This window comes from Periophthalmus magnuspinnatus, chromosome 15, assembly GCF_009829125.3.
Source record: "Periophthalmus magnuspinnatus isolate fPerMag1 chromosome 15, fPerMag1.2.pri, whole genome shotgun sequence".
NCBI lineage: Eukaryota > Metazoa > Chordata > Actinopteri > Gobiiformes > Gobiidae > Periophthalmus > Periophthalmus magnuspinnatus.
Window position 1 is genome coordinate 9,864,956 of NC_047140.1, and position 23,514 is coordinate 9,888,469.

The 23,514-nt window shown below is 40.6% G+C and overlaps 1 protein-coding gene across 1 annotated transcript in view; it reads right to left on the reverse strand.

The window, feature by feature from the left end:
* The window catches only part of LOC117382756 (high-affinity choline transporter 1-like), a 62,374-nt gene extending 40,253 nt beyond the window's left edge, over nucleotides 1–22,121 (reverse strand). The window contains exons 1-2 of the mRNA XM_033979992.2: nucleotides 21,868–22,121; nucleotides 6,523–6,636 (exon numbers count right to left, since the gene is read on the reverse strand). Coding sequence (XP_033835883.1) covers nucleotides 6,523–6,636; nucleotides 21,868–22,051 — 298 coding nt within the window. The 5' untranslated portion in view covers nucleotides 22,052–22,121. The remainder of the gene's footprint in view (nucleotides 1–6,522; nucleotides 6,637–21,867) is intronic.
* Nucleotides 22,122–23,514: the final 1,393 nt, after the last annotated feature.

Below are 23,514 nucleotides of genomic sequence, written 5' to 3' on the forward strand. Positions count from 1 at the left end.
GAGTTGGTAGGGCTTTTTTTAAGATAATAAGACACAATAATTATAATGCAAAATATTATTGTGAATCTTGCAGCCGTAATGTAAACCTTGCATTAAAAAGAGCCACGCTCATCACTGATGATTTGAAACAACACGGTCTCGGACTGGTTCAGATACGATGGTGTCCACAGTTCTGTAGTCTTGAATGACAATAGAAGCATGCTGTGGAGTGTGGGACAGAGGGCTGGATGTCCTTCACAGACTTCCTGTGAGAGCTGTCACTTCTGAACAAGTGAGAGGCATTTGGGGGGTGCTATCTTTAGCTGCAGCAGCTTTGTGCTAATTGTCAGTAAGTACAGTGGAGGTAGTAAAAGCTCCAACTATGCAGCCTCATACATGCAGTCTCATACATACAGCCTCATACATGCAGTCTCATACATGCAGTCTCATACATGCAGCCTCATACATGCAGCCTCATACATGCAGCCTCATACATGCAGCCTCATACATGCAGCCTCATACATGCAGTCTCATACATGCAGCCTCATACTTGCTTTGGTGTGGATGGGTATGGCCTGTAAGTGTCTCCACTGTCTAAAGTGAACTGGCCCGTTTGAGCTAAATATCACCTCTTTAAGGGTCATCAGAAATGTCAAAGTTTTCTGAATGTTTTTGTTAGTTGTATCTTTAGCCTAAAGGTTGGATTGTCATTTCTATAAAAAACACAGATGTAGGAGACTAAAGATCCAATAGTCTACAGCCTCTGAGGTCCTTAGCCCGGTCCTGAGCCCAGCCCCGTCTGATAACTGGCTTTTTGCCGTTAGTCCAGCAGACTCTGTGTGTTGCCAAAACACAGCCACTGTCCCACACTGTTGTTATAAAAATGTACATTTAAGAGCATAATGGAGCTTTTGCTTGAACGGGCTGTGCCCCTTTTGTTCATGTCATGAAGTAAAGTGGTTTATTAGTCCTTATTATAAAGTTATAGTGTAAAAGCAGCTCTTAGGGTCAATGTGAGACTCCTGTGTGAGGATGCACCCATCCAGCTTTGTCTGTTCTGAAACCGATGTCGATACTTTGGCTTTAAGTATCTGCCAATCCCTGATATCAACCAATACCACGACAGAGGCTGAAAATAGAATGTATTTACCTTAAACACAAACAACGTGGGGAAAAAAATTATCCAAATGTGTTTTCTAAATGTTATTTATCATTAAAGTGACAATAGAACAGCTTTGAAAAACACAGGTTTAATATTATGAGTTGTTTTGGGCTTATTTCACCAACGTATAACCCAAAATGGGATATCGACTGAACCGATATCAATCAAAATGTTCAATATCGTCACAGATATCTGATACCAGCATTGTATCAGTGGGTCCTGACTGCTGTGTTCTGTCTGCATCTGTCTGCTAACTCAATCCAAGCCTTCTCCTTCCTGCTGCTGTCCGTATAAATGCTCATGAACCCATTAAAGGTTTAGCCAACTTTAAAAAAAATCACCGACACATCACTGACCAAGCCACATAAGGCAGGCAGAAGTTGAACACACTTTCTCATTTTTGTTTTGTCTTTATTTTCATGGCTGTTTACATTATAGATTCTAACTGAAGCATCAACACTAATGAATGACATATTTCGACTCTAACAAAATCTCCAAACTCATTCCATATTTTATATTTTTAAAAATGGCCACCATTTGCTTTGATCACTGCTGTGGACTCTAATTTCTTGACCCTGGCACAGCTGTGAAGTGAAAACCATTACAGGAGACTTCATTATGATGAAGCTCTTTGAGAGAAGGCCAAGGGTTTACAGCTGTCCACGAAGTAAAGGGAGGAGACAGTATCAAATAGTTAGTTGAATTATTTCACCTTTTTTCTTCATTATATAATGCATATACAGTGAGGCAAATAAGTATTTGGAGGGGGCTGAAAATTTCATCTTGTGCATCAGGTGCATGTCCACTGTGAGAGACACATTTTTTTAATTAATTTATTTGTATGTTACTGCTGCAAATAAGTATTTCAGCACCTGTCTATCAGCTAGAATTCTGACCCTCAAAGACCTGTTAGTCCACCTTTAAAAAGTCCACCTCCACTCCACTTATTACCTGTTTGAGGTTGTTAGCTGCATAAAGACACCTGTCCACCCCATACAATCAGTAAGACTCCAACTACTAACATGGCCAAGACCAAACAACTGTCAAAATGCACAAGAGACAAAATTGTAGACCTCCACAAGGCTGAAAAGGGCTACGGGGCAATTGCCAAGCAGCTTGGTGAAAAAAGATCCACTGTTGGAGCAATTATTAGAAAATGGAAGAAGCTAAACATGACTGTCAATCTCCCTCGGACTGGGGCTCCATGCAAGATCTCACCTCGTGGGGTCTCAATGATCCTAAGAAAGGTGAGTAATCAACCCAGAACTACACGGGAGGAGCTGGTCAATGACCTGAAAAGAGCTGGGACCACCGTTTCCAAGGTTACTGTTAGTAATACACTAAGATGTCATGGTTTAAAATCATGCATGTCATGGAAGGTTCCCCTGCTTAAACCAGCACATGTCCAGGCCTGTCTTAAGTTTGCCAGTGACCATTTGGATGATCCAGAGGAGTCATGGGAGAATGTCATGTGGTCAGATGAGACCAAAATAGAACTTTTGATCTTAATTCCACTCGCCGTGTTTGGAGGAGGAAGAATGATGAGTACCATCCAAAGAACACCATCCCTACTGTGAAGCATGAGGGTGGAAATATCATGCTTTGGGGGTGTTTCTCTGCACATGGGACAGGACGACTGCACTGTATTAAGGAGAGGGTGACCGGGGCCATGTATTGCGAGATTTTGGGGAGCGACCTCCTTCCCTCAGTTAGAGCATTGAAGATAGGTCGTGGCTGGGTCTTCCAACATGACAATGACCCAAAGCACACAGCCAGGATAACCAAGGCTCCGTAAGAAGCATATCAAGGTTCTGGAGTGGCCTAGCCAGTCTCCAGACCTAAACCCAATAGGAAATCTTTGGAGGGAGCTCAAACTCCGTGTTTCTCAGCGACAGCCCAGAAACCTGACTGATCTAGAGAAGATCTGTGTGGAGGAGTGGGCCAAAATCCCTCCTGCAGTGTGTGCAAACCTGGTGAAAAACTACAGGAAACGTTTGACCTCTGTAATTGCAAACAAAGGCTACTGTATCAAATATTAACATTGATTTTCTTAGGTGTTCAAATACTTATTTGCAGCAGTAACGTACAAATAAATTATTTAAAAAATCATACGATGTGATTTCCAGATTTTTTTTTAGATTATGTCTCTCACAGTGGACATGCACCTAAGATGAACATTTCAGACCCCTCCATGATTTTTAAGTGGGAGAAGTTGCAAAATCACAGGGTGTTCAAATACTTATGTGCCTCACTGTATCTTACTTCATATATTTGATGTCTTCTGAGCGTATATAACATGTAGAATGTAGTAAACAAAGGAAAAAAACATTGAACTATGCTGCAAATTGACTTTTCAGAGCTTTTCACCATGTTCTAGTCATTTCTTCTCATTGAGCCTCTGAAGTTGTATTTGGAGTGATTCATGTTTGAGTAATCTTTAATTTCTTATTTTAAAGATGCCATTTTGCCGATCTTTATTAAGTTGTTTTAGATGAATATGGCTATTTAAAATGTACAAATTATAACACAATTATCCACGGGTGTCATAGATTATAACAATAGAGCAAACACAAGAACAAGAGGTCTCACTAAAGCAAGAGTCTTAGAGCTGATGAGACCCATGAGATGCTGGAGGTCTGGCTCCCCTGAGGCCCAGAGTCAAAGCAGACCCCGTGATGAGGTGGTGCTCTTGGTGATGTTCAGACAAGGGACTGTCCCCTCTCTGTTTGTGCATCTGCTCACACTCATCCATCAGCACCACAGCTCTGATCACTCATGCACGAGGACCTCACACACTCTACCTCACACCCGCCTCAAACCACCGGGCCTGTCACCATAACACATTTTCAAGTGCGATATGTTGGTGGAGTAAATATAGACAATAAACGATAATATTGAAACCAAATCTTAAAATAGAATTAGCCCCCAAAAAGTATTCTAAATGTACAATATTGTAAAAAATATGAACTGCAGTAAAGAAACAAAATGCAACACTTAATGGTCCTATATTATGCATAATTGACTCTCGTGAGGTCATGTTATAATGTTGCACCTCATCAAAAACAGACCTGGAGTTGTGTTTTGTTTCATTCACACGATGCTCTGTTCCACCTTGTGATGTCATGTAGTGGTAGTTTTCAAGTTAACTGTTACCTTTCACCTTTTGTTTAGTAAAGATTAGCAATTCCAGGGGTGAAATTAACCAAATGATTCTAGTGAAGGTGTCTGGACTGAACATAGTGGAGCACTTCCTGTATTACTGCTCCAGCTCCAGGCCGTAAGTACTTTCATTTGTTAGTATCTGCCTGTTATGTTTTGTTTGTGTTTGAATCTGTCCCCTTTCCCCACAGGATCCCGCCTGTGTTTGCCCTGGTGATTGGAGGACTGTTTTCCCGCTTGGCCAACCCTGTCTCACCTGCAGCCGCCTCCCTATTTAAGGAGATTCTTAACCCCTGCTCAGAGCCGCTGATCTCTGTGGCCAGTCTGCTGTTTTGTCTGTCTCATTTATTTCATTAGTCACTCGTCTCTGTGTCTAACTTTATGTGTGTGAGACACTAGTTTAGTTCTGTTTTTGTGTCTCTTGTTTTTTTCCTCACTCGATTCTGTTTGTAGGTTTATGTGGCTCGTGTTTATTTTGGGACACTCGTAGCCTCGTTGTGTTATTATTTTGTCACTTATTTTTTAATAGGCCTACGTGACTAGACACAAAACTTGTTATCTGTTAACTCTGTTATTTGTGTTTTTTTAGTTTAGGTTATTTTCTTTATATATTTGCTCATATTTTAGACCATTTTTGTTACTTTGCCTTTTACAATCCTGTTTATTAAATTACTTCTTTATTTCAACATTTTTCCATCTTGGTTTTTGTTTCCTCCCTGACCCGAGCCAAGCAGGGTCGTAACAATTTCCACATGACATCACAAGGTGAAATATCGTGTGAATATCAATATCGAGATCGCTCCCCCCACATAGCTGCCTATGTTTTGGGCCTTGTCTCGTGCAGAGTACAGCTTGTCCTCCTTCAGTGTACAGTTCTATTATTTAAACAAACCCTGGGACAAATGTGGCGTTTTCAATTATTCAGGCTTCAGGATGTGGAGCAGCGTCCAGGCACGCTCTCCCCACTCTCCACGGACGCCCTGACCTCTTCCTGTGTGCCAGCCAGCTCCTAGCTAACCACTGACCGGATAAGCATGAGGAGAAGAGGATCCTGTGCGGAGCCTCGGGTCTGATCATTATTAAATGTTATATATTTAGTTTCAGTCACTTCATCTACTGTTCGTAGTTATTTTTGGCAAATTTAGTAGAAACTAGCTAATTTTGGAGCATGTAAAGCTCAAAATATGCTAAAAATATAAAGTTAAGTATGTGCTGCCTTCAGTGACCTCTGCGATTTTAAGTAGTTGATGACATCACACAGGATGACAACCAGGTGTTTGTGATTCTCATAAACACCTGGCTGCAGGGGCAGTTTAAAGTGTGGATACCTGTTAGAACAATCACACTGCTCTGTTGTGATGGGCTCATATGGATTTTAGTTTTTTCATTGAGTTGATACTGATACTTGTCCTGCCAATAACTGATATTTGGCAATACCGATATTTAACTTTTAAACACCATAGCGAGGCCCACACATTTATCTTTAGTTACTTTGGGATTGTTACTTTAACTTTTTGCTTTTGTAAAAATAAAAACAGAATGTCATTTTTTGGGGTATAAAATAATTTGTTACATGTTTGTGTCACAGAGTCATAGTGCACTTCTTGTTAGTTTGACTCATTATTAGTCTGTTTAAAAAGGACAATCAGGAGACTGGAGCAGCACAAAAAATACCATTATAAAATATCGGTATCAGGTATCAATATTTGACAATACAGATACTGGAATCACTATATTACCCATCCCTACTGATATTTGGACTTTTTAGCATATTGGCTGTCAGTCTTAAATCTCCAGCAGAGATCAATATGCTGCCTAGAAAAATCCACACAAAACTTTATATTAACACTTTAATATGAAGATATAACTACAAAATGTAACCACACTACTCTCTTATAGATTTGCTCGGTCGCTCGGTCGCCCTGGACTGAACAATCAGTATTGGCCATGAAAAAAAAAATAAAAATGTCTGTTTATCTCTAGTCAGGATAACACATTTTGGAACTGTATTTTGCTGAAAAAATAAAATAAAATAAAATTGAATGATATTGCCAGTATTTGGATCAGATTCTGTTTTTACTTTGAGTCCAAAAATGGGTGAAAGATATAAAGAATAATATCACAATTGTTGCTTTAGAGGTGTGTAAAATTAGAATATCAGCCCTGTTGATCTTGTAGTGTGCAGTAGACCCGCAGAGCCCCTCGTGGAGCCCTGTACTCACCGATGATGAAGCACAGAGTGGCAGAGATGGGCATGACAGCCCAGATCAGGCCCATAGACGGGTTGTAGACCGCCTCGGCCGTGCCCACGATGAAGCCGCCGCCCACCCACGTCGCTGTAGACACACACAGAGAGAGAGAGGAGGATGAGCCAGGGAGACGTGGCAGGGAGGATCACATTCAGGGGTAACCCAAGCACATCTAATACAACTTTTATCACTGTGTCAACTCTGAGGTCAGGCCTGCACCAGAACACACAAACAAACTCCTAATTACTATACAGACTTATCACTCTTAAAAGTACAGACACAGAAGTAAATATTACGGTACATGAAAAAAATCTGCTTAAGTGAAAGTATTTAAAATGTACTTTAAGAGTAAAAAGTAAAAGTGTTTCATACAAGTCTTGTTCATTTGTTAAAGTGTAAATGTAGTGATATAGATTCAAAATGATATATATTTTGTGCAACAGTAATGAATCAATGTCTTCTTATTTCCACGAACCACGAACATGGCAAAAAACCCTCAAATCATATGAAAAGTACTTTTTTTGGCAAAATAAAAAGTATCCAGTGTAAAATCTACCTAAGTAAAGTACAGATACCTAAAAATGACTACTTTTACTTTGTTATCTTCCACCACTTATCGTGACAGACCTTGGGCTGAATGGGGAGATGTTCTTGTACTATGTGTGAGCATGAAACCAGCTGTTTATTTGTCAGTAGTGTAGAAATAACAAGCGCTCCCAGTTTGATGGGTGGGATTCTTGTTAAAGATAGCATTGGATTAAAGGCCCTGTATCTAATTTTCTCCATGTATTTGGGCTAAATTTGTCTTGCCCCAAAACAAATATACTCTATAAGCAGCTCTTGAGGTGAAAATATGTCCGATGCGTACTGTCTGCATCTAATTGTAAAGCTTTTTATTGTTAATCAGAACTTGCATGTTTATAGTAATGGCAAAACTGCACTCTGGTCCCTGAAAGTTGTGGAAAGTGCTTATAAACTCGTCACAGTGAATGATTAGGCTACATTAGGTAGGTGAGTGAGTTTTCAGATGGAACTGTGCTTGAAATGTGTCAGTAGACGCTGAATTTGAGTGCGGGTTATTTTTGAAACGTAATCCCCACAATAAACGAGGGAACACTGTAATATGATTGACCCCTCAACCTCCTCCTTATCCTCTCCAGCGAACGACAACTCACCTCAGCCACACCTCTAATTACCCAGAAGCCCTATTTATAAAAACCCAGCTCTCTCGATCTTTCCCACCCCGTGTCTCTTGTTAATCTCAGCCCAAAGACCTCACCATCTACAGAGAGGGGGGTAATGGACTCAGACTTGAACAGCAGCTTTGTTCTGTCTAAAACATTACAATAATCAAAGGTTTACTGTCAAAACCAGACTTGGAGAGACTTATCCATGCATTTGTCTCCAGTAGGTTAGACTACTGTAACAGCCTGCTCACTGGCCTCTTGTGTTGATTTGTTTGTATTGTGATTTTAATCTTTCTTATTCCATAAAGCACTTTGAATTACTTTGTGTATGAATTGTGCTGTATAAATAAGCTTGCGTTGCAGACAGAGCCTCCACCCTGAGTCTCCAGCCTCCACATGTATAGTTGATGGAGCACTTACAGTGACAAGCTCAGTCTCACGTGTTACATATTGAGCTGCTGTTGCACATTAGAGGGAGAATGAATGGACTCATCAGAGGCCATAGCGGGGACAGGGCCAAACCTCACACATTTAAACCAGGACGGGACTATTGAACACAACCACAGACTGTCTGACCCGACCTCAAGAGGGCAGCGCTCACAATATCCTGTTACTTTTAGCACCACAAGGTCATGTACAACACCAGAGCTTTAACTGGAGGAAAATCGCACTCAGAGAAGTGACACTACATAGGCTCAGATACATATCGATACTCAAACTAGTATTGAAACAAGATACTCATTTGAGCAGGTATCTATACTAAAAAGTCCCATTCACAGGACAGAAATGAATCTTTCCTGAATATCTTTAGAATGATCTTGAGCTGTATCGGAACAAGTATAGACACATAGACTAGTGTACACACATGGACCACTATGAACCTACTGGACACTGAGGGATTACACAGATATAAGGCCACATGGGAATAAAACAGAAAGTACTACAATTTAATGTGGGAAAATAGCATTCTAATGTCTAAAGAAAGTATTTTTACTATCGTGGCATCGGAGTTGGTATCGAGTCTATTCCTTAGTATCCCTGTCTCAGCTCAGTTTGCACTATACAGATTCTAATACTGATGTGACGTGAACTCCACCTGTAAAACTGTGAGTTACTCTTTGAATAACGTCAGTCATGTCAGAGCAGCTCTGCATTCCTTATGCTCTCGTGAGAAGAGCTGCTGTACACTATACACTGAATACTGCATACTGTAATGTATACTGTACACTGAGACATGTGGCAACATCCTTTACTTTCTCATTTTATTCATAATATGTTTTGCTGCTTAAAATTTTAATACCTATATTAGTTTAATACATTTCAAAAGATTGTTACAAAGAGGTTCACACAAGCCCATAAGAATGAGAAATATAATCATCTGGAATTAAACGTAAGGATGCACCAATACCGATACTGGTATAGAATATCGTGATACTGAAAAAAGTGCTGTATCGAGTATCAGTTCCATAATATCGGCCTTGCAAAAAAACAATATTGAAAGCATGATTTTTAAACCTTGTAAACTCGTTTCTCTGTAGGAATGTGATACAAACTTATTTTAGGATGTCTCCACTAGAACCAGTCGCTTCGGTCACTGGATACTGGTATTCCTCTTTATGTTGACAAGAGGCCTAGCAATACATCTTCTTAGTGACTGCAGGCATCTCTTAGTGACGTATTCTACCTCTCTGTAAACAGCTAACCATACATTTCTTTGTGACCTTGTACGGACAGTATGTAAAATTAGTTAAGTCCTTATCAGACCTGCCTTCTATAGATAGTACCTTGAAAAGGCTTTAAGTACTGGAAAACTCCTCTGAAACACAACGCATGTGCCTGCTGTCTGTAACTTCATTCATCTGATCAGATAAACTTCTTTCAACTCTCTACCTGGTCTACAATCTCTTCCTTCACGATTTCAAATATGGAACTGATACTCAATATTGTCATAAGGCCTTTGTGCTGTACACAATTTTTTAATTATCTTCACAATGCTGTTCAGTAGATACACAGTTGTATCTCTTGTGTAATACGTCAACTGTGGTTTAAGGAAATATGTGACATTTCCGTCCCTGCAGTAGTATTGGCTCATATGGGTTATCGGCAGATACTTAGAGTCAAAGTATCGAAAGCATCAGAATTTAAAAAGCTGGATTGATGCATTCTTAGTTAAAAGCACATTAAAATAAACTTATTATTATTATTATTAGTAGTAGTAGTAGTAGTATTATTAATAATAATAATAATAATAATAATAATTTTATGTATTTTTATTTTGTTTGTACATTTTGTATTTTTGAACTACTGTGCTCTATAGTTTCCCTTTCTGTTCAATTCCATAGACACATGTAGACTGTCTGAACCCTAAATACTCCTGAATGGCACTCCCCTCCTTGAGCAGTTGTTTTTCACGTCTGCAGTTTTTGCATAGATGGACATATTTGTGCGTTTGTCCAGTTCACCTCAGCACTTTTGACTTCCGCAGTTCAAACAATGCACTTCCTTTTCAACGACCACATGCTGCTGCTGTTCATCAAGGATCTCAGTTATGTAACAAAGGTACTGTAACCACACACACTCAACTGTAGGATATCTGTAAGAAGCATTAGGATTAGAAGTAAGTAGGACTGTCAAAAGTATCGAAACTCAGATACTAATTGATACTAAAACTGGTATTGAGTAGATAAAAGAAAGTACTACTATTTAATGCTACTGTCTGAATAAAGTGTTTTTATTCTCATCATGGTATCAGGATCAGTATCGAGTTTGAAATTTTTAAATTTTAAATGTAACTGCTCCCAAAATGGATTTAAAATCTGCACCTTGAACTGGATCATGATTTTAAAATATAAATTGGCACAACTTCTCAGAAAAAGCACAATTAGGTTTTGTTTCTCCAAAATTGCCCAGTCCTTGTGCCAAACTAAAAAACAGGTTCTGTAATGAATCACATTTGAATCACTAACAGCTGATCTCAGGAGGATCAGCTCAGGTCTTTTTAATGGACAATGGTTAATCAGCCAATCGCCAACCACAGTAAAAGTCTGTGGTTTGAGCTCACGCTTTAGAAGAAAACTCGTATCAGAACTGTGTTAAAATCATAGACTGTATAAAGAAGTGGACTAAGGGAGTGTGACGTCACCCATAGTGTTCAGCTCCACTCAAATGAAGCTCATCGAGATGAATTTTAGAGACAAGTTCCATATTTGGAATCATAGCCAATCCACAGTGAGGCTGTTGTATGTGTGTGTATATATATATATATATATATATATATATATATATATATATATATATATGAAAAGTGCTACACAAGTGTAATAATAATAATAATAATGAACTCTTACAAACTCTGTACATGGTGTTTTAATAGTAGTGTACTAGCATAATATACCAGTAGACAATAGTTGTCTAGTGACCAATGTCATTTCAACTACTACATTATTACATATGACATTACATATGACTGCGCTGATTACAGCAGGGGTTTCTGTTTACAAAACCTGGGTGGAGTTTGTAGTATAGACGAATCATACTGTTCCGCATTTGTCCAGGCAGCTAGTTTAGCAGCTTTATTTGAAATGTGTTTGTGAGCAAAGTTTATATGTTTAGCTCCACTTAAAAGGGACTATGCCATGTGTGAAGAACGAGTTTCAGAATGAACTGGCTCGCTCACTTAGTCATTTGAAAAAGCCTTGAAAAAGTTCTACATTTTAATCTGAAATACTTCTTAAAACATCTACATACCTTTTTGTTTGTATGTGTAACAAAATCCAGCACTCTACTTTTTCTGTTGTCTTCATATAGTTATATAGTCAACAAACTAAGGTCGTTAAAAGTCTTGAGTATCGTGACAACACTATATCCAGCTACACCTAGATTGATAAAATTGTCTAAATTCGAAAGGTTTGGTATTAGTTATGACAAATATGTGACTTTCAGACCCAGTACCTTGGGACTGATTCATTTCCTGGTTCATTTATTTTCATTCACACATTTCAAAATCAATATTTACATTTTTCATATCAACACGCTCCACTTTCCACAGCCAGCAGAGGCCGCCACACATCCTGAATGACGCATAAAACTGAACCCCTAAGAACGTGTATTGTTATTCCTAAAGTTCATTGTTGGACATCCTGCTCTGATGGCTTAATTTTTTCCCCTTGTACAAAAGCGTTGAGAGAAAAGGCCTCGCTGAAAGGAAATTGTATAAATCCGTTTGAGTGCAGGAGACAGACTTAATCCAGGTCACATGCCACTGAAAGCACAGGAGAGCTGAGGGGGGTGAGAGAGGAGGGTGAGGGGGTCTTAGGACGTCTGAACCTGGATAGCACGCAGCGAGGGCGGGACTCAGAGACACATGGGCTCAAGAGGGCGCTGCGCCGTTTCAGTGACTATCCCCAAATTACATTTTGCTTATTGGCCTGTCAGGGTTCATCTGTTTAACACGAGTATCAAACATGGTGCATTCTATTTTACTTCTGTGGGGTATTAACTGTAACACATAACATATTTAGATCACCATGTTACCCGTTATTGTTAATTGAAAATCCTATATTAACATGTTATAAGTTTCCCTCTCCCTTTGCTCTCTGCACTAAGTCATTCCTCCTTCAGAGCGCCATCACAACACAATCCATGTACATCCCACTTATGAAATTACTGCACATCACATCAGGTTTGTCAAGTTGCTGTGAACAGTTTTGTATCCTGTTTTTGTAAATTTATGGAGAATTGTGGTGTGGGAGACTTGTGGGCGGAGCCTTGTATGGTTTGAATAGGGCCCAGGAGAGATCTTTAATGTTAGTGGCTCAGGGGATCGGTTCCATGATCCCAGTTCAGTTGATACCCCTGGTTGGGCCATTAACTGGACATAGTAAGACTTTCTACTGGCAAATATTGACCTTACTGCATTTTATAATGTTTGAACTTTTACTCATACAAAGCTGTTCAATAGTTAATTGCTCAATAAAACACAATTGGATTAATTTTGTAATAAGTTGTGTGTTTTAATATCAGGTATTGACAGACACCAAAAGTATCAGTATCGGTATTGGAAATGAAAGAGCTGGAGGTGCATCCCTACTGGTGTGTGTGTGGGTGTGTGTGTGGGGGGGGGGGGGGTATGTGTGTGTGTGTGTGTGCGTGTATGTCTTTGTGTGTGTGTGTCTTTGTGTGTGTGTCTCTGTGTGTGTGTGTGTGTGAGAGAGAGAGAACTGAGAACCTTGTTTTGTTTTGTTTTTCATTAAGGCTGTTGATGCTTTTCAGGCGACTGGTAAGTGGTTTACTTCAGAGCGTTCCATCTGAATTAACTTGTGTGTAAAGAATAGCTAATGCTAATCTGTAGGCTAAAGAAATGTAAACATAAAAAACAGAGTGTAACCTGATTTAATTCATTTATGTAATAGGTCACCTCAGATCCACTTTGTGTGATCTTTAACACTGCTGTAATAAGTCACAGTTACTCTATGTGAACTGGAAATCACCAGTGGCATTTTTCAAGGTGGTATATCCCAGTTCACACCACATTTACAAAGTTTGACCTGCTAATCTCAGTAGATTTAGTACTTCACATTCTTCACCTCTTGCTGCTCTGTTTATGGCAGGTTTATAAAAAAACTTCTTTCTTCCATCTCAGAAGAGCTTTAATCTCTCTAAAAACAAAGTCTTACATGAGCTGACCAGCATCATGTAGGAGATAAAAGAATGCTAGGATTGTGTTGGTGGAGAGATGCTGGAGCTGTCCATGGTGAGGTCCACACAGTGAGAGGAGCTGGAGCAGAGGGCCAGGTGAAGCACAGCCCACAGGCCCGTCACTCTCATGGGGACTGCATACGGGCTACTGAAGGAGACTGATGTCCTACCATACAGCCTACATGTCTCTGGTGTAGTGGATAACCAAAGACAAGACTCGAGATAAAACAGAATAAAACAATCATTCTACTACACTACACAGGCTCTAATAAGTCATACAAAGGAGGGGTCACACTTTTCTATCCATGGCATTCTATCTGTGAGTTTAACAATGAAGGAAAGTTAGGTCAGTTTCCAGACAATGAACAATTCAAAATATCTTATATCAAATATCTTTTGAATGGGTCCAAAATGAAACCACAGAACAGGAAGCTCAAAACCATGAACAGCCCTGGTGTATTCAGTGCTACAGGCAGGTACATGATCTATCTCCTACTTTGTCACATTACTGTATTCAGTGGTGGAACGTAATAGTAAAAGTATTAAAGTGCTGTATTTTAGTAAGTATAAATTTTTAGGTATCCATACATTTTAAAGTGGATGCTTTTTACTTTTACTTCACATCATTTGAGAGCAGGTATCTGTACTTTCTACTCCACTACATGTTTTAACTGGACTGAAAAGTAAAAGTTTTTTTTTTTATTGTTGTTTCAGACCTGCTGAAAAGGTATGTTTTAACATGCTCATAATCTGAGCAAACTAAAACATACAAATAAGAACAGATAGAAAACAATAATTGTTTCCTTTGAACACAATTCAGCATAAATCTGCATCAAAATCAGTACATTTGAGAAGCCTTATACGACCTCAAAATCTGCACAAAATACATTTTTAAACAGGCACTTTAATACTTTTACTTACGTAGTTTTTTCATGTGATACTACATGAGTATTTTTTTTATGTGGTATTGGTACTTTTACTTAAGTAACAATATGGAGTATTTCTTCCATCACTGACTGTACTTAATCTGTCAGCAAATTGAAACATTCACATTGTGGTTTTATTTGTGAAAAGCTTTGCCATAAAGGTGAAACATAATCTCCAGAGAAATGACTTTCCCTGACCAAAGACACCAGAACACTTCAAATCCTCGTCTTGTCCCACTCCCTCACTGTAGACAACTGCGGCCTCTACAGCAGGGCTGGATATGACCATAAAACATGATCTCATCCCTGTGATCATAGACAGTTAGTGAGATCGTCATATTGTGACTCAGTACTTCTCTGAAGCAGACACTTTCCCGACTCACTCCTCTTATTCGTCAGCCTCTGTCATGCTCTGAGTGAGTGACAGTGAGACTTAACCAATCACAGTGAAGTGTGAACTAGGGTTGTGAAAATCAGATACTAATCAACAACTAAAACTATTGAAACTAGATACTCATTTGAGCAGGTATCGATACTAAAAAAGTCACATTCACGGGGCAGTAATGTACCTTTGGAAGGGGTGGGAGGCTTGGACAGGAGGGTAAATGGTGAACAGTCACCTTTTTATATAACACTTTTCCACCTTCAAGGCTCAAAGCACTTTACATCAAGGACCCTCTCCTCCTCCCCGCCTGGCCCTCCTCCACCCGCCTCCCTCTCCTCCTCGCCTGGCTCTCCTCCTCCTCGCCCGGCTCTCCTTCTCCTCGCCTGGTCTTCCTCTTCCTCGCCTGGCCCTCCTCCGCCCCCCTCCCTCCTCCTCGCCTGGCTGATTTTTCTTGTTTTTCTGATTTTTCCTGTTGTTTGATTTTCCTGTTTTATTTTTGTGTGTAGGCAGCACGGTGGCTGAGTGGCAACACTCATGCCTCACAGCAAGAGGGTTTGGTTCGATTTATGGTTAATACATCTGTAATTACTGGGCCTATCCACATGAAACAAAAACTGGCACACAGTTTAGCGTCTTCTCTGCTAGCACAAATAAACTAAAGTCAAATACTTTTTCACAATCTCTTCAGAGAGTGGAGCCATTATTCAACCTCAAACATGTGATTGTCTCTCAGTTGAAAGGACATTATGTTTCCTGATCACACACAGATCTAGAGTTGTGTTTTGTTTCATTTGCACATGTTGAACACACAAACCCTGCACATTTAGGAGTTCTTCTCTCAAACAGGAAACACTCAGTACCACCTTGTGATGTCATGTGGTAATATAACTGCTTTGCTGTGTTTTTAAACTCCACACTCCTTCACTAGAATCATTTGGAGAATTTCAGCCCTTTCCAGTCTCTACTGAACTAAAAGTACAGGTAACTGTTAACTTGAAAACTACCACTTCATGACATCACAAGGTGGAACAGAGCATTTTGAGTGTTGGAGATGTAGACAGACTAATAATAAAGTGATACTCAAGTGTGTGAATGAAACAAAACACAACTCCAGGTATGTTTTTGATGAGGTAACAGCATTTACAACATAACTTAAAGCTTAAAGAGTCAAGTTTGTGTAATATAGGACCTTTACATCATAAGATTAATATGACAAGTTCGTGGAGACAATCCCAAACACAATAATGATAAGGTTCAACATTTGTGGATCAGACGTTTGAATATTTCTTTCAAAACCAGTGAATCTCCTGTCGTTTTACATATGTCCCTCCATTTGAAATGATCTCATCAAAGTCTAATATGATCCCAACCTATAGAGTTTTAAACAGCGCCATGAGTGGCCCATGTGGTTTGGCATGTTCACGCAAACAACACTGAGTAGAGCACAGTTTCCTGTTGCCTCTCAGATAACCTTTAGGTGTGTTAGACAGACCCAAAGAACGTGAGATAAAAGCCCTTATAGGAGGAAGCTCTGGCTGTGTGTACGGTTAAGCTTTGTGGAGTACTGCAGTAGTAGATTTAGTGGTTACTGATATGAATCTATATATGGGGACAGTGTGTCTGCTTCAGCGTAAAGAGGAAGGAGTAACTAGAGCACGTGGGCCGCCTTTACTTTAATTTGGTCTAATAAACAGAAGCTTTGCCGTAAATACAGTTGAACCCAGACATACGCTATATAAAAAGACACATTACACTAAACTGTTCCTGTTTTAGGTTAAAAAGGATTACCCAAATTATTTCTATTTGCTAAATGCCAGAATAATAAGGATTTTTCATTATTTCTACTTCAGAAGTTTACATGCAGTAACTCAGGTGATGATGTCGTGTCTTTGGAGGCTTCTGATAAGTTTATAGACAACATTTGAGTTAGAGACACAGCTGTGGATGTATTTGAAGGCACAACTGAAACACGCTGCTTCTTTGTGTAACATCATGGGAAAGTCAAAAGAAATCCACCAAGATGTAAGGACAACTATTGTGGACTTGCACAGGTCTGGTTCATCCTTGAGTACAATTTCCAGATGCCTAAAAGTGCCACATCCATCTGTTCAAACAGTTAAACGTAAGTATAAACACCAGCCATCATACTGCTCAGGAAGGAGACGGGTTCTGTGTCCCCAAGATGTGCAGATCGACCCAAGAACAAAAGCAAAAGATCTTGTGAAGATGCTGCTGAAGCTGGTAAGAGTGTGTCATTATCCACAGTGAAACAAGTACTGTACAGACATGGGCTGAAGGCCGCTCTGCCATTACTCCAAAAGAAACATAAAAAAGCCAGAATACCGTTTGCAAAGGCACACAGGGACAGAGACCTTAATTTTTGGAGACATGTCCTGTGGTCTGACAAAACTAAAATTGAACTGTTTGACCATAATGAGCATTGTTACGTTATTAATGTGTTATTGTGACAGGTCTATTGTTTTGGTGGATTTGCTGCCTAGAACATACACACCAAGCTTTATATTAACACTTTAAGATGAAGAGATAACTGCACTAAATGTGATACACAGCTCTCCCATAGGTTTGTAGAAAAACAAGCTGTGGGTCAGTTTGTAGTAAATATAAATGACATAATTTGAGAAAAACTATATTGACCCAAAAATACCGGCAGAGCTCATCAGCCATTGGTTGTTCTGGATTCTAAACAGTCAATATCGGCGTTGGCCATGGAAAAAAAAACATATCAGTTGATCTCTAATTGTGACTAAAATAATAATAATCGTATTTTGATCATTGGAGGCTCTAAAACAAAAGCCAATAGACTTAGTCCTGCGTTACAGGAAAATCATTGTACTAGTCAACTAATAAAAACAAAAAACATTCAAAACAGACTATAATTTTAACCAAGCAAATCAGAATCAGAGTTACTTTTATTCATCCTCAAGACAAATTTAAAGGGTTTAAATGGTAAATGATCATGTGCTGGAAATCTATCTATATTCATGTTGTGAAGAAAATCTTATCATATGCGTTTTATCTGTGTCAGTCTGTCAGACCCAGAGCACACACTCACATGTGTGAAGGCTCTGTCCCATCCCACAGGAAACTCTGTGTAGTTTTACCTCTCTTTACATATGACTGTGAACAGATGTGACCCTGCTTTTGTAATGTATGATGTTTGTCATTCTGGTATAAATACTCAGAGCTCAGATGCTCTGGGGGAAAAATGATCTAAGGGAGAGACAGAGAGTCAGGGAGACTTGCTTGGGACCCATTGTCCCGTATCTACTGTAACAAAGAATAAACCTTTTTGCCTTTCATAACTCACCAGGCTTTGCAAATTGATTAGTTATTGATCAAGATCAGGAGATATATTTTTTCCACAACAGTTACATTTTTATATAGCATTCAAAGGACTTTACACACACACTGTCATACACCAGTGTACACAGACAATGGGAGTGGGTTAAGTGTCTTGCCCAAGGACAGAATTAATCTGAGAGAGCTAGAATCACACCACCAACCAGTGGAGCAGTGGCTCAACCAATGATGTTTATGTCGAAAGCAGAATTTGAATCATAAACCTTCAGATCAATGGACAAACTACCAGCTGAGCCACTATATTAGACTGAAGTCTGTCAAAATTCTAAACCTTGACTAATCCAGGTTTAAATAAGCCAAAAGATATGCAAGCTCCAGAGGAAGCCCACACACTTGAGTCGTTTTCAAAATGTTCCACATGAGACAACATTTGCCACCAGGACTTGACAAACTATAAACCCACACTCAGGCACACGGACGAGATCAGGATTAACTAAGGTCTTCAACAGGATCAAGTCTAGACCAACAAAGCACCAGCTAACCAAAGCTGCAAAGTGGGATTCATTATGCAACACAATCATAGACTGGAGTAAGTGAGTGTGACCCATAGTGTTCAGTTCCAGCTAAATGAAGTTCATTGAAGCTGCAGTTGTAGGGGCTAATTTAGAGAAGAGTTCCATTTTAGGAATTCTGATGAAATAAAAACATCAGGATCTTGTAGAGCGGGTTAATGTGAACATTTTAAGACCAAACTAATGAGCCTGACAGCAGGGCGACAATTTTACAATGTAAAGTGAATTGGAGCCAGAGTCAATGGAGCTGGAAATGCGCCCATGATCACTTCCTATTTGGAGCGAGATGGCTAACAGGTTAGCTATGTCCATGCCTATGGATACAATGGGACAAATAAGCCAGAGGGACAAATAAAAGTCTAATTTTGCATTTTTGCATATTTGCTGATAAATATTTCAGTTTGATTTGTGATTTCAAATAAGGATTCAGCTAACAGTGAATATTTTTATTAACAATATATCGGATATAATCTGATAACTGACCCTTATTTTGCTACCGTCCTTTTCTAGTTTTAATACTTCAGAGACTAACATTGGGAGGAGTAAAAGGGGGACGGACTGGTGGACTTCCTAGGTCGAAAATAGAACTAAACCAGAACTTAACCTGGCCTGTATGAGGACTAGCCTAGAGACCAGTTATGTGTAGAGGTGGAGAGTACTTAAAAGTAAAAGTACATGGCAAAATGTACTCAATTACAAGTACAAGTATGACTGCCAAATCTGTACTTAAAGAGCCATATTACACTATTTTCTCATCTCTGTTGTTTCCTCATCAAAAACAGACCTGGGGTTGTGTTTTGTTTCATTCACACATGTTTAACACACAGACAATGAAACAAAACACAACACAGACACTGTGTTTTTAAACTCCATACACCTTCACTAGAATCATTTAGATGATTTCAGCCCTGGAATTTCCAATCTCAACTGAACTAAAGGTAAAAAGAAAGCTACCACAACATGACATCACAAGGTGCAACAGAGGATTTTGAGCTTCGAAGGTGTAGACAGACTAATAATAAAGGGTTACTCAAACTCAAATGTGTGAACGAAACAAAACACAGCTTCAGGTGTGTTTTTGATTAGGTAACAACATGGTTTTAACATGGTTTAAAGTGCACAAGAGTCAGTTTTGTGTAATCTAGGATTTTTAAGTCAATTAACTATACCTGAAAAATACCAGGTTAATAGTTAGGCTAATTTTTACGCAGTTCAAGACTAATTTTACATCAGTCTTTTACACCAAACCTACAATTTAAAGCTTAATTAATTAGTTTAATCACAATTTGAATGTTCTTTAAGCCCTAGCCAATCAGAGCGGGTGAATCAGTCCCAGTATTTGTTAGGTAGATCTATATAAAAGGAGCAAAGACATCGGGATATCCAGCCTTCAGCTGTAGGATACTCACTAACTTGTATGATTTCAAATGTAGATCATTACAATTACGTAGCAAACAACGAAGTTAAATCTGTCAACTGGACAAATCGTTGTAGGAGTGAAGACGTTTTGCTGCTCATCCAAGCCGCTTCTTCAGTTCTGGTCAGATTGCTGGTGGACACTGCCTTATATATGTCTGAGAGGAGGGGCTAACTACACTGAAACTGTAAACAGCTATTGTCTCCAGTTTCAGCTGAGACTACCCTATTGAGCCCTTAACGACCCTGCTATTGTTCTCATTGTTCTGGGTCTGAGGATGGAGTTGTAGATGGGGGAGAGGTTATGTCTCAGGCCCCCATTTCTGTTTAAGGAAGGATTCTCTTTTCTAACAAATATAGCTTCTTTAACTCCTCTCTCAAAGCATTCCTTTTCTCTGGCTAAGATCTGAACTTCACTATCTTCAAAGGAGTGGTTAGTGTCTTTGAGATGGAGATGCACGGCGGACTGGGGTCCAGAGGAACTCTCACGCCGGTGTTGGTACATCCTCTTATAGAGCAGCTGTTTAGTTTCTCTAATGTTACACTCACTGCACTCTTCACTACACTGAATGGAGTAGACCACATTACTTTGCTCATGGCTCGGGGTTTTGTCCTTAGGGTGAACCAATTTTTGCCTTAAAGTGTTTGTGGGTTTGAAAATAACAGTAATTTCATACTGTCACACACACCCACAGTGTAAGGAATGGTAACACCGAAAGGTGTTACCATTTCTTACACTGCAGGTGTGTCTGAAAAACTTCAGAGAATCAACGATTTGTCCAGTTGACAGATTTAACTTTGTCGTTTGCTATGGATCAGACCTGGACGAGTGAGGGTCTACTCATACAAATACAATTACGTAGCTAAGTGTCATGTGTTTTCATGGTACTAAAATTTCAAACTTGATTTCAATATTAAATAGACTCCATACTTGATACTGATTTTGATAACCAAAAATATTTTAAAATCTCCTTTTTTAGGCAATATTGGAATTTTCAACACAAAAGAAGAAGTTTTTTTTATTCTATCATGTGGTCTTACACTGAAACTGGAAAAGGTCAAGTTTTGTCCAGTTAATGTGATTTTGCTTGCGTAAATGAATATCTAGTTTGCTACTAGTTTTAATCTCTCTCTTTGACTCTTTTGACAACTCTACTAGAATTATACTCAATTATACTAAGCTATAAGTACACATGAATGATTAAACACCCACTTAAAGTAGATATACCTGGTTTATCTACTCAATTAGGCTACTGTAACCTGACCCCTGTATTTCTAATTAGTCCCCTGTTTTTTTAAGAGGTCTTTAAGAGGGCACCCATGATCTAGGACCTTTCCCTTATTATCCAAGCGTCATTAGAAAAAGATTAACAGTCTGCTGGACACAAAAGCACCCAGCTGAGCTCATAAAGTAGCCGCTGAGTAGCCTCCAGCCCGCAGCAGTGACGCTACAACACACTGGGCCCTATATGACTGTAACATGAATCCATAGGCACGGGGCGCAACACCGCTTGGCACCAGTTCAACCCTTTAGCTAGTATCACACGGAAAAGAAAAGAAAAAACGTGATATCCCATAGAGGACTGCTTCACCCGGGGAATTTCAGCGCCTCCAGGTGATGCGCTAGCCCGTGTTAATCACTTTGCGTTGAACATAGCGGAATTATTAGCTAAAACCGCGTGTAATTAAGGCGATGCTAACGCCATTAAACCAGAAAAGACGGGGAAGGCACGCGCAGGTGATGTTAGCCCTCGCGCTCTCCCTCGCTCGCACGTGCATGGGGCTCGCGGCGGAGGAAACGTGCCGTGACTTGCCTGTCATGGTGAAGATGCCCACTACCAGGTTAATGCCGCGGTTCCCCAGTAAAGCCATCTCGGTCTTGTCGCCCTGGCCCTTCTTGGCTTCCCTCTTGGACTTGACCGAGGCCCATATGCCGATGGCGAGCACCAGCAGGTAGAAGAACATCATGACGGTCACGCCGAGGATGTTCAGAGCCATGATGGAGCTGTGCCGTAGCGTCCGCGGCGACAACGGGGAGAGAGAAGAGCGTGTCCGTGTGCCTGCCGCGCCGTCTGGAGAGGGCAGAAAACAGAGAACACAAAGCCCTCCCCTCCATCTCTCTCTCTCTACCACCGCTCTCTCCTCTCTCTCTCTCTCTCTCTCTCTCTCCCTCCCTCTTTCTATCCCCGCTCTCCTCCTCTTTCTCCTCTGCGCTCCCCCTCCCTCCTCCGTTTCTGGATCCCCGCTCCTCCTCTTTCTCTCACTCCCCTCCATCCCTCCCTCCTCTGCGCTCTCTCTCTCTCTCTCTCTACCCCCGCTCTCCTCCGCTTTCTCTCTCCTCTGCGCCCTCCCCCTCTCCTTCCTCTCTCTACTCCCTCCCTCCTTTCTCTCACTCCTCTGCGCTCCCCCTCCCTCCATCCCTCCCTCCTCTGCGCTCTCTCTCTTTACCCCCGCTCTCCTCCTCTTTCTCTCGCTCCTCTGCACCCTCCCCCTCTCCTCTGTCTATCTCTCTCTCTCTCCTCTCTCTCTCTTTACCCCCTCCCTCCTCTTTCTCTCGTTACTCTGCGCGCTCTCTCTCTCCCTTATCCCTCTCTGTCCCCGCTCTCTTCCTCTTTCTCTCCCTCCTCTGCGCTCTCTCTCCCTCTCTCTCGCTCTCTATCCCCGCTCTCCTCTCCCTCCCTGTCTCTATATCCTCACTCTCTCCTCTCTCTCTCCTCTCCTCCGTCTGTGCCGCAGAGCAGAGGCGGCGGCAGACATGAAACGCGCGGCTGGTGACGTAAGCAGCAGACGAGAGACGACAGAAAGGTGCCGCGCCGCGTGGAGCACAGCAGAGCGGCGCGCGTGGACGTAGCGTAACCTTGGCGTGCGCGTGGAGGTCGGGCGCGCGGAGGGGGGAGGGGTGGACACGCGGGATAAAGGCTGTATTAATAGCACAGGAGCGCGTGCGTAAAGAATATCGCTCGGACGTAAAGATAAGTTATAGTCTGCTACTGTAATCCCGGGTATAACTCACGCCGCTTAAAAAATGAACTCGTACTACGCCTGCGCTTTCAGATGACATCACGACGTTCTATAGGGCAATATTGTTCAACAGCCTGCACGTGGGGAAGGTCTAGTGATTTTTTGGGTCTAGTTACTAAAAGAAACAATCCAGTTCAACATTTGTGAATTTACCTTTTGGATATTTCATGGCAAAATATATGGTAGCTAATTCATAATTTTCAGCTTCCCGTACATGGTGCCATTTTGAGGACAATTGAGTTAGCAACAGGTTTGATTGACAGCGTTGCTAAGCGCCCACTCCCTGCTAAACTAGCGGTGGAGACAGAAACCTTCAAAACCTTGGTTCTTGATTAGCTCTTTGGTTGCTATGATACTCATGGTCTGTACTTTGCTCAAAATGTGTCCCTATAACTGCTCTAGCCTCGATGAGCTTCATGGGTGATGTCACACTCACTTAA